This window comes from Aaosphaeria arxii (assembly GCF_010015735.1).
Source record: "Aaosphaeria arxii CBS 175.79 unplaced genomic scaffold BU24scaffold_5, whole genome shotgun sequence".
In the NCBI taxonomy this organism is placed as follows: domain Eukaryota; kingdom Fungi; phylum Ascomycota; class Dothideomycetes; order Pleosporales; genus Aaosphaeria; species Aaosphaeria arxii.
Window position 1 is genome coordinate 2,328,451 of NW_022983478.1, and position 11,574 is coordinate 2,340,024.

Consider the following 11,574-nt stretch of genomic DNA (forward strand, 5'->3'; position numbering starts at 1 on the left):
TGCAAAAATGCCTATAAAATGGGCCAACTAACCCTGATCCTCTTGGAGAAAGCCCCCCTCTTCTGCTTCCTCTTTGCCAAACTTTTGATGTCGTGTTGAAAATCGTCATTAGGATATCGTGAACGGAGAAAAATATGTGATGGAAATGAGAAACTATGTCGCCGTACTGCATCCAAGCCAAACACCTATCCGACGTTGTGAATAAGGAGGGCGGGGGATGACATAGTATGAAGCGTGCGTACATGCATGCTGGAAGAATAAGATGTGTTGAATACTCTGCGGCGGTTGGTCACCGCCATCGCCCATCAGGGTCGAATGAAGAGGAGGGGAGAGGTGATGTGAGGCTCCATCATCCCCAGAAAAGAAGAACGCCGGATATGCCGTTAGGTGAAACTGAAAATGGAAATGCTAGAGGGAGATCGACGAGGTTAACTACCAGTGGCAGATCTAAAAGCTTGTCAGCACCTCCATTACAGTAATATGTATAGGAATAGGATGAACTTACACCTCCCTCGCTGTCGTCCACCGACCACGCACCCGCCATCCCCACAATCTCGACCTCTCCATCAAGGTGCTCACTCATCTTCCCGAGACGCGCCACGCCGTCCTCCCACGCAGGACCATTGTTGAGCAGACGACGAGCCCAAGCGTCGATGGTCGGCTCGCCCGTCTCGTCGCGGGCCTGCTTCAAGAACGAAATCAGTGCGGTTCCGCCCGTACCCCTCAGCTTCTTGCTGTCCCCACGCTGCAGGTTCGTCGCGATGTTGACTCTCCGCGTCGATGCTGCTTGCTTGGGGCTCAGGGACCGCGAGTTGGACCGCGTCTCGCGGGACTTGATGATGATGTAGCGGGACACCATCTGGATGTGTTTGTCTCGGAGTGCCCGCAGCATGGCGAGGGCGGCATCGAACGCGGTCACGAGGGCACGGTTGTGTTGGTTGTTCTGGGCGTATTCGCGGATGTTGGCGACGCTCTCGACGTGCTCGAGGAACCGTCGATGCGGGCCCGGCATGTACTTGCGCATCTCCAGGATGAAACTATGCATGGGCGCTGATGGCATTCCGCTCTCCGACTCCGATCCGTCGTTACGCTTCTCGCCGGTAGGCCGGTGCTCTACACCGAGTACGAGGTCGAAGAACTGGATGATGGAGCTCTGCGCGTTGCTGCCTCCGCTGTACTGGACGTAAGGCTGGTTGCCGGTACCGTCATCGAATATGAGGCCGTTAGGGAGGCCAGCATCTTGCATGTTCCTACCACCAGCAAGGAAAGGTCGGATGCGATGATAGAACACGTGAGGATCGCAGCTCTCATACATTCTCTCGAGGAGGACGCCGAGCTCGTCGAGCCTCTCGGCGAACAGCCGCAGGTGCCTCGTGACGGTCGCAGCATCATTGCGTCTCACGGCGGCCATGGCCTCAATCATCAAGGGGATCACAGGGCCAGCTCGCGCCTCAATGGCCGTCGACACTAGGTAGAACCAAGACTCGTCCATGGACCCGGTGAACGTCATCAGCGTGGATAGGTTCTCAAGCGAGTCGATCGGCTCGCCCTGGAACAGGGGTCGCCAATTCCATAGGACGACTCCGGCATAGGCGGCTACCGTAGGCAATTCAAGGTGCTCGCAGGTCTTGAGAAACGGTATGGATATGGGCGGTGGGATGATCTGATTTTCGATCCGATACAGTTAGTTGTTGGATTCAAGGTTGGGGGTCGGATGTTACCTGTTTCGGTATGTTCGGGTAAGGAAGGCTTACATCGGAAGGTGTGTCACCACCCCATACGTAGGCATGAGCTATGAACCCCAAAACGCTATATGCGCGTCTCCATTCTGCTTCGGTGAGGAGAAGGTCGGTGGAGAGAGTGGGCAATTCGTCGACGATTTGGCGCAATCGCTTGCTGAGAATCAGACTCTGGAAGTTTCGGGCTACTGTTTCCCAAGGCTGGTAGTAGGGATCTGGGAGGACTTCGAGAGGGACCTCGGATGGCAAAAAACCGTTCTTGGGAGAGACATCGTAGTCGCTGAGGACAGGCAGAGCCGGCAGCATGATGGCTGTCTAGCTTGTGGTGACGGTGGTGGTGATGGTATGTATATGTGATGTAGTGGCGGATCAGATAGTAGTTGATGTGTCGAAGGTAGTTTTTGAAAAAGTGGACGTGTGGGGTATTTAAAAGGGAACGGGAGGAACAAGCAACGGATAGTGTCAACTAATCCAGGAACTACGCTAAGCCCGCTGATTGTTGATTACAATTTGAGGTCCTCTGTGGGGGAAAGGAAATGGAAAGGATTGGAGAGTATTGACTAGGTCGAGAAGGCTGGGTTATGTTGAGTTTCTAGTGTCGCGTGATGGATGGCCGTGTGAAACTCTTCTCGCGAGGTACTTTTTGTGCGGGACAATTCAATACCTATAACCAGGTACTATTCGTAGGTACTGAAGGCGCCACCCGGTAGAGGGACAATTCGTAGACGAGGGACGGCACACGGAGAGAATTGGGAGTTAAGAAACAAGTAGGTGGAGAGCGAGGCGCAGGTAGTGGAATGGGCGAATGGCTCGGACGAAAGTAGTGAACAATAATGGCTGGGGAGATGGATGTTACTCGTATATAACAGGTCAGGTCGGCGGCAGAAAGGATGGTCCGTCTTAAAGCACCTGGAGAGGTACCGGAATTTCACAATGGTGTGGTAGTGCCGGTATAGTGTTGGTTCGTAGTGTATGTGCGCGTGGGTGTGTATTGGCGTGTGTCTATGGTGTGGCGCGTTCTGTTACCGCAATAGTATGAGTGATTACTGTTGAGCCGGAGATATAAGGAAGGCTGGAAACTTTGTATTTCTCGATGCGGGAAAGCCGGAGCGAATTTTAGCTGGTCGAGCGGCTCGGTGTAGAAGCAAGCAAGGTTGTGATGGTTTGAAATCAGAAACAAACAGAAAAAGAAAAGAAGAACAAGAAGGAGAAGAACGAAAGGAAAGGAAAAGAGGAATATGATAGATTGATAGATGTGGATACTGGAGAGTCCGCGGCCGTAGGCAAGGCTGAGAACGATGAGGTGATGTTAGGATAGATAGATGCCTGGTATGGGAATATTATATGGTATGGCAGGGTACAGTATGGTACTCGTAGATGGATGGGGATGGGATGGATTGTGGGATGTGTGTGTCCAACTGAACGAGGATGGGGTTATATGGTTCGGGATTCAATTCCGTAATTACCAACATGTCTGTCTGTCTATCCATTCATCCATCAACTATTTCAACTACTAGGTACTAATAATTACCTGCAACAAGTCATCATCCATTCGGAGAAAGCCTTTTCTCTCTCCCTCCCCTCCAAGATGCTATGCCGGTGTCGGTCCTGTTCGGGGCGCGGGAACATGATCGGACGATTAGCCCAAGTGCCTCTCTGCCTATAAGCGTGAGGGTGGATTATCCCATTAATATTCTAAGATTGAGAAAATTAAAAAAAAAAAAAAAGGTGTAAAGGATGGTAGAGAATTAAGTTAAGACCCTGGAATTAGTAAAGCCGTTAGGTACAGATTGGATTAGATAGGTACCTAGGTAGGTACCGAGTGCCTAGCAGTGCAGTGAGTGGGAACCATTGTTGGTTGCCCACACGAGACACACATATCGGGGATAGATTGGTATTACTCGTAGTAACTAATCATTAATTGTTGTATGTACGAGTGGAGTCTTATTGTATGTATGTAAGGTAGGTACTCACTCGTCGTACACAGCAGCACAGTAGTACAAAGAACTGCATGCTCGGGTAGGACAGGAACGGGCGCAGGCACATGCACATGAACATGCTGCACATGCTCATGCGTAGGCGCAGCAGGATCGTCATACAAAAGGGAAACCTGCAGAGCCGCCGGCCGCCTCTTCTTGGTGGGGGGAGAATTGGGGGAATTGAGGATTGGGGTTGGGTTAGTACCCCATCACTTCAACCTGTATTGTACTCCTCTTCCTCTGTACAGGGTGGAGTACATAGAGGGGTTTTATACACGACGTTCTAGGCTCTTCGTGAGCATCTACAATTCTACCCCCCTTGCACCTATTCTTTCTCTTCTTGTTAAAGCATACGAGTACTCGTAGTTTCGCAGTACGTATCCAATGTATCAACACCTCCATTTTCTCCCCTCCCTCTCTCTCCTCTCTATACCCATCAACCCCTCCCTAGAAAATTTACAACAGGAAGAACCCGATCCACGTCCAGGGTCCAGTCCAATCCCAACTGCCTGGAGTCTTGCGCCATCACAAGTCCCTCACTTTAGCGTACCCCAAACAAAGCCTTCCCCGTTCCGAGATCGCACCTCGTCCTACGAGTATGTACTTACTCTAATTATCTCCGTGTCTCTGTTCTGCGCTCGGCCTCGCTCGGCCCCGCGTTGTATCGCACCGATTGTGTATGCACAGTACATACAGCAAGCCCTGCAGCGGATCATGTGCACTGTCCGAATTTTGTCGTCTATGTACGGAGTACTCGTAGGTACATATCGCGGTGGAAGGTTGCGTAGCACACGTGTGTATTGGATTGATCAGCAGGAAGTACTAGCACGAGTGGTCAGGAGTAGTCGTCATAGAAAGGAACAACTGCCTTTCGATTTTTGTCAATTCGAATCCTCGATCTCTGTCCTTTAGTTCAGGCATGTTTCCACCACACTGCCGTCGTTCTCGTCCATCGACTCCATCACTTTCACTCGCGCCTTCGACAACATGCTGCTGTAAGCTGCCATATCTCATCTCATGCATTGATTGGTACAGAGTAGCCTCCTGCCCGGGAGAACCCAATGTTGGAAATGAGGGAGAAATCATTAAATCTAGTATGAAAGAAAAAAGAGAAGAGGATGAAAAGAAAAACGCCGCCGCCCCCATTCCATAGTAGTTGAGAGCAATCGCCCCGGCTGGCTGTGCCATTTGGTCCTTCCCCAGCCTATCCAATGAAATATAATTCCCATCGCGATGAAAACAAGGTTGTCGGGGTATAAGCGTCGTGGATAGAAATGATGCAAGATGCTGCTGGCCCCCCCATTCGTCAATTCGGTAACTACCTATGTGAAACACTTCTCCTCATGATATCCCATCCCTCCCGCCCCGCCTGGTTGTACATATCGTCCAAATCTAGTTATGCTTTTCGTTACATGGTCGCGTGCCATGTTACTGAAATCCTCAGGTTGCATGCGAATGTTTAGCGAGACTTCTGCAGCAGTAATTAGACACTTAATTCCAATGCATGTCACCTCGACGAACAACTTACAAGGCTCGCAATTGCCGCCGCTGACGCCAGATCAGGCTTCCCAGATGCACTCCGCTGTGCAACCCGGGGTAGACCGCTAGTGACATTCAGCGGGGCCCCATTTGCCGTCCGCTTAACTCCCGTGGCCGCTGGCCCACCCTGGACGGTCGAATGCCGTCTTGGCCCTCCAATCTTCACAGGCGAGCTGCTGGGGACTTGACTCGATCCCGGACCTACCCCATTCTTGAAGTTTGTCCCTGGCGGCTCAGGTAGTGGCCGTACGCGTTGTTGCGATGAGGCCGTTGGCGGGAGTCGCTTCATGGGTGACGAGAAGCCTGACGCGCCATTCATCGGCGCTCGTCCCCTACCAGTTTTCCGCATGCCTGTGACGAACTCATGGAGCTGGGCCTCCTCTGGCTTCATGCGCCGTTCCGGATCCCAACGCAGGCATCGCGCAATGAAGTCCAGGAAAGCATCGTCGTCACATTTCAGAGCTTGCTGTAGAGTCTTCGAGCTTGGCCGTCGCCGGCGACCCTTGCTCGAGACAGTGACCCTGGGCTTGCCCAAGGAATCGAAGAACAGCTTCTTCCTGCTGCTCTTTTCGATCAAATGTTTTTCAGGCGGGCCAAAGATCTCCATGATACAAGCGAGCTGTTCTTGCTCGTTCTCTCCCGGAAAGATGGGATAACCCGTCAATAATTCCGCCAGGATACAGCCCAAACTCCACATGTCGATCGGCAATCCGTAGCTCATTCCAAGAATGACCTCGGGAGATCTGTAAAAGCGCGATTGGATGTATGTATAGACCTTCTCGTTTTCGAAGCAACTAGACCCGAAATCGATGACCTTCAGCTCGGAGTGCAGCGGGTGCGCAAGAAGGATGTTCTCGGGTTTTAGATCACAGTGTATGACCCGGCGGCTCCTGAGAAGAACGAGCGATGAAAGCATTTGCTTGGTGAAACGCCGGATAAGTCTGAGCGAGAAGCCCTTGAACTCATGTGCCTTAATGAATTCGTACAAATTCATGCCGAGAAGCTCGGTCGAGATGCAGAGATGACCTCGGAAGTAGAAGCTCTGTGTGAAATTGATCATGCTGTGCTTATTGTCGGGATCCTGAAATCGAGTCAGCGGTTTGTCAATAATACTTCCTTCAGTAAAGCTTACCCATTCGCGCAGTTTCTGTAGGATATTGACCTCCACCAAAGCTTGCTGGTGGAAGCGCTTCTTGTTACGGATTATCTTGATCGCGACGAGTAATCCAGTCTTGTGATCAACACAGCGAACAACCTGCCCGAAGCTGCCCTTACCCAGAACGTCGACAACCTCATATCTGTATGCAAGGTGATCCCCAAGAACAATGTTGTAATCGCCGCGGTCATCGTCATAACCAAAATTGAGCGTTTGCTGGTTGAGGTCGCCGACATGTTTCTTTGCGTTCTTCGTACCACAGAAGTAGATCTCCTTATAGTCGATGATTTCACCTCGCTCGAAGATGTTGAGATTGACCATCTGGATAGCTTGGGCTGGCGTGACACGCTCTTGAGGTCTCGCTCTCTTCCTGAGTTCATCAACGTCTCTTGCAGCGCTTTCGAAATCCTTCCGTTTCGAGGCTAGCTTCCGCATTTCCTCATCTGCCAGTAAATCGTCGCGGTCCAGATTGGGATCGAGGTGGCGAGCTTTAAGCACATTACTCGAACTCTTAGAGCCGAGCATTCGTTGCATTGGCGTCAAGATCGACGATGAACTCGACTTGGGTGTAGGGATGTTTGCTTGTTCGTTTGCGCTTGAGTGAGCACGAGCAGCCGGACCACTGTTGGTCTTGTGAATGCTGAGCTTGTCCAATTCGGCATCGCTCCCAATGGTCGTAGTAGAGGTCTTGCGGCGACCAGAGTCGAGGGACGGACGCGTGCGATTAGATGGCGTAGGACTATTCGCACCAATCGCACCACTCCAGGTTGCGGATGCCGGGAGTTTAGGCGGGGGCATCTCGTTATGTTTTGGTACCTGAGGTGGTTGGTGCTGTTGTTCGTCGTTCTTCTGCGACGCACTGGGTGCATGCGAAGAGTGTGACGGGTGGGAGGCAGTCTTTGATGAGGCTCTACGCCAGCCGCCAAGACTAAGTTTCCTTCTTAAAGATGTGTTGGGTGTGGAAGGTTCAGCTTCCATTGAATGGTCGTGAGCGGACGGAGTTGCCATTCCAGCCTTGGGGAGTGGGCGTGGTCCATTCACCTTCATGTTCTGCATTTCCATTCCCGTTTCCATGTGGCTATATTCACCGCTTGGGCGAGAATACATGCGAACGAATTCACCACTTCCTTTGGGCAGAGAATTTGATGCGAATGGCGTGGTTGTCTGGCGTGTGGGGTTGAGGGTAGGAATCGGCATAGCAGATGAATGCTCAGTCTCAGAATCTGATGGCCGTAGATTTATCGCGGAACTACTGCTTCGGAGATGCTTGTTCATATCATAGTGTTCTGAGTTATTACTCCTGGAGAAGAACGACGCTTTCGATGCTGTCATCGGCGTACTAGGTGTCTTGTTACCACGTTTTGGTGGGGGTGTAGTAGTGCGCTCGTCGCCTCCAGTAGAGGGCAAAGTGAACGACGACATTCTGTTGTTGAAAGGTGTACCAAGTGGTAACAGATTCAACGGTGGAAGCCTGATTGGCTGCAGATTCTTCTTGTTCGTGTGCGGTACTGACGGAGTTTTCTCAACATCAGTTGAGCCAGAACCAACAGTGAGCCCCCTTCTATGTCGGATTGTAGCGTTGTTCTTACGCGGAGGATCCGTTTTGCTAGGGTCGATACCCAGAGCTTCGATATTCTGAAGTTCTGTGCTAATGGTATCACCTGGTGCCTTTACATCCTGAGCTGGTGGTGTTGGAAGAGCTGACTTCACCCCAGGCGCGGAGAAAGAGAAATAGCTATGATCCGGATCTTTCGGAGATTCGTAAGCTTTCGGGATGGCTGGCACGGGAGGTACTTCTTCTTCTTCTGTTGCAGCAGAGCTATGAAGATTCCTAGGTTTTGGTGTTGGCAATCGAGATCCTGCAAGAGCTGGGTTGCGCGGTTGCAGGGAAGAATTGCCAAGCCTGAGTGAATTCACGCTGGAATTCGAAGACAGAGAGATTCCCGAGGCGTATGATTTACGATTTTGATTCTGGTCTGGCGTGCCTCGAGCAGAAGACGGCGTAACACTTTTCCTGAAGATTAATGCAGGGGACTGTTCCAACGCACGATCGTCGAATGAGAACTCTGCCTGGGGAGTCGGTGGACTTGTGGGGCCTCCAGGTTGGTTTGGATTCATGGACATTCTCTTTAACCGCCGAGCGTCGGTTGGACTGATTGTCCTTGCTCCAAGCCCCCCATGGTGATGCATAGTTGACTGCCGTTTGCTTGATGTCGAAGACGGCGTTTGCGTCCTGTGTGCTGCTGATGGTTTTCCAGGTGAACGGGCATGAGCAAGGGATGACGACATGCTATGTTCGGGAGTCATAGAGGAGGTGGAGAGGAATCCAGACTGTTGCCGTGGTGGAGCATGTAACGACTTCGCTTTGATGGATCGTGTAGCGATGGGTAGCTTAGGCGGTTCTCCGGTCGTGTTGACATTCGCAGAAACTGTACTGCGACGACCGCCACTCAATGAGGGCGTACGCCCAAGTCGACCTTGAGTACTCTCAGTAGAAACTTTGGGAACATCGTGGCGGGTGCTGTCGAACCCTGAGGGCAACATCCCAGGTCCTACGGATTTCCTGGGGGCCCGTGCTGCAGGATTAGGAGGTGCCTGGGTTGGAAACTGACTTTGACGTCGGGTCCGAATCGACATATTGGTCGCAGGCGGCGGCATCGTCGGTAAGTTGGTAGTAGGCAATGCTGGTATTGGATCGCTGGGCTTGCGGGATTGGCTAAAGCGTCGCATTAACGAAGAGCTGCGAGCCGGACGTTGCTCGGTCCCAGTGCCAGGCGTGAAAATATCGGAAGCCATGTTGGCATGTGTTGCTGGCTGCGTAATAGGCAAAGAGGTTTTGTTGCTGTCAAACAAGCCCACACCGCCACCGCCAGGAGCCGGGAAGTCGCTCAGGTCGGGCTCATAAGCGGAGATGCTGGCGTGGAAATCGTCGAAGTTGACTGAGGGAAGAAAGTCGTAGGAGCCGGTGCTGTCGGTGAAGTCTTTTGGGGTCTCTGATTGTGATTGTTTGCCAAAACTGAAACGGGGGTTGGAGGTTCTAACGGAACTGGTAAATGTCGACTCGCTGGTAGATGTTGGTAGGAAGGAGCGGTTGGCTGTGGAGGAAGCAACGCTTGCATCTGATGTTACCCTATAGCAACGGAGGACGGTTAGCCCAACAACGTCCAAGCACGGCTTCAAAACATGCATGGATCAAGTAATTCTAGAGATCCATCTCACCTTGGCTTCGACATATCCAGTGGTCGCGGCCCGAGCGGTACTTTATGTGGTTCTCTCAGCGATTGTCGCCTTCCCCTAAAGTTTGATTTGTTATCTGCCGGCGGCGGCGGCGGTTGTTGCTGCGGTGGAGGAGGTGGTCGAGGAGCGGACGTCATATTCGATCCACTTGGCTTTCGTAGTTTGTTATCACTACCGCTCGTTGTCCTTTGGAATTTGCGGCGAACGCGTCCTTCTGTATCGTTCATCCATCAGTCATCATCGTCTTCACTACCTTCTCTCCTTCACGAAATGGACATTTCGACGATGGAATATAAGCTTACCGGCCGAGCCACTTGAATCCTCCGCCGAATTATTTCTCGGTATGGGGAGACCGCTCTCCATTTTACGTGTCGGGCCTGGTCTCGCGGGCTGCGTAGACATGGTCAATACAAGTTGACGAACAACCTGAAGAGGGGCTTGCTGACCGAAGGGTCACAGATAGTTATAGCCAGCGGATCAATGGATCAGCCCTCCCACAATTCAATGCTTTCGCCTAGAGCTCGTAGATGGCTAAGTCTTCTCCAAGCTCGAGGCTTGGAGTCGTGCCTATGGGGATGCGGGCATATCGAGAATCACCAGGTCGGGGGGTGGGGATTGAGCGAGCGGCGCCAGTGAAAAGAATGCTCTGTCGATGGCAGTGAATGAGACAAGCGCAACGGTAGGAATCGATGGGTGAAGCGAGGGCGATAGGAGGAGGAAAGGGGAGCGAGAGGGTTGAGTGATAGTAGGTCGTGAAGCTTTCGGAAGGGTAGACGGTCGACCTCGCGCGGCCGCCACTAAGGTTGCGATGTTCTTATGCCCAGACCACCCCTTGACGGTGCGCCTGCAAATTAAAACAAGCTGTATTATTCCCACGACAACAACAAACTGGCTTCCCGGGGAACGGCTGCAGAGAACAACGATGACGATCAATCAGCAAACGACAACCAACGAGCCAGGCAGCGCCAGATGTATGGCCTGCAATCAAATCGTCCTGACTGACTGATTGCAGTCGCGCACCCCCAAAACGAGATCCACGATGGAAGGAGAACGTGGATCCGCTTGGGCAGCGCAGGGCAGCGCAGGGCAATGCGCACATGCACCAGTACAACAGCTCTTTTTGCGGTGTGCGACATGCGCACAGTCTCTGTTACATGACATGAACGGTTGAGAATGCCGTTGCCAACGCTTGTTGCCGTCATCTCGAGCAGTACAAAGCCACGGGCATCCATCCGCACGCAAGCAGCATGGGTAGTGGCAGATGCAATGCTTCCGGCTTCGATACAGTCGCATGCCTAGAGCCAGTCCCTGCCTCATCTACGGAGTACTTCCTATCGAACCCTTGGAACGCGCATATGTATTCTTAACCCTCGTAGCGTTGTGACACATAGAGCGTGAAGAATAAAGAAAGGTGGCCCAGCAACCCAGCAGCCCAGCAACCCAGTAGCCCAGCTCAAATAGGAGGGTATACGTTCCCCCATTTATATGGTACATACATTCAGAAAACACAAGTATCATGGCCCCCGCAAATGTAATAATGCTCTGCACATAACGAGCAGAGTTGTATCATGTTTATCCATCTTGTTTATTCCCCATATATATGGGGTGCTGTCGCTTTGGAGAACGGAGCACATCACAACAAATATCATTCATTCTTGTGATAGTTCGTGGGTACTAACTACCTAGGTACTTGTTATGACTGTTATCATTACAATATTGTTATTATTGAATTATGATTTTGATATAGTGCGAGTGGAGTCTGCTCTCCCCTACTAAAAGACTTGCGGTCTACCTGCCTACTTGTCCTTTCCTCTCGTACTGGACCTAACTATGAGGAAAGGTACTTGTTACCATCTCGTACTAGACTGGTCCCTGACTTCGAAAGGGGCAGGAACTCGGGCCGCCACCTACGCTACGCTCTGTC

General features: G+C 51.7%; 2 protein-coding genes across 2 annotated transcripts; both read right to left on the reverse strand.

Annotated features, from left to right (window-relative positions):
* Window positions 1–432: 432 nt before the first annotated feature.
* Window positions 433–2,045, reverse strand: BU24DRAFT_410665 (indoleamine 2,3-dioxygenase alpha type; the record flags this gene model as incomplete). The annotated part of the gene is made up of 3 exons (XM_033526003.1): window positions 433–447; window positions 506–1,663; window positions 1,755–2,045. The coding sequence occupies 3 exons, from the start codon at window positions 2,043–2,045 to the stop codon at window positions 433–435; spliced, it is 1,464 nt and encodes a 487-aa protein (XP_033383317.1).
* A 2,858-nt stretch (window positions 2,046–4,903) lies between these two features.
* BU24DRAFT_226084 (uncharacterized protein) lies at window positions 4,904–10,415 on the reverse strand. Its single transcript, XM_033522110.1, has 7 exons — window positions 10,097–10,415; window positions 9,953–10,040; window positions 9,904–9,906; window positions 9,633–9,861; window positions 6,390–9,543; window positions 5,247–6,338; window positions 4,904–5,189 (listed from the first exon to the last, which is right to left on the reverse strand). Exons 2-7 carry the CDS (start codon window positions 10,011–10,013, stop codon window positions 5,178–5,180), a joined length of 4,551 nt encoding a protein of 1,516 aa, XP_033383318.1. The 5' UTR covers window positions 10,014–10,040; window positions 10,097–10,415; the 3' UTR covers window positions 4,904–5,177.
* Between the last annotated feature and the right edge of the window lie 1,159 nt (window positions 10,416–11,574).

Excerpts from the sequence above, each read along its gene's own strand:
- BU24DRAFT_226084 (XM_033522110.1), bottom strand. The coding sequence starts at position 10,013 with ATGGAGAGCGGTCTCCCCATACCGAGAAATAATTCGGCGGAGGATTCA. Across the intron at positions 9,544-9,632 it reads CTGGATATGTCGAAGCCAAG|GGTAACATCAGATGCAAGCG; the intron begins GTGAGATGGATC and ends CCGTTGCTATAG. Across the intron at positions 6,339-6,389 it reads TACAGAAACTGCGCGAATGG|GATCCCGACAATAAGCACAG; the intron begins GTAAGCTTTACT and ends ACTCGATTTCAG.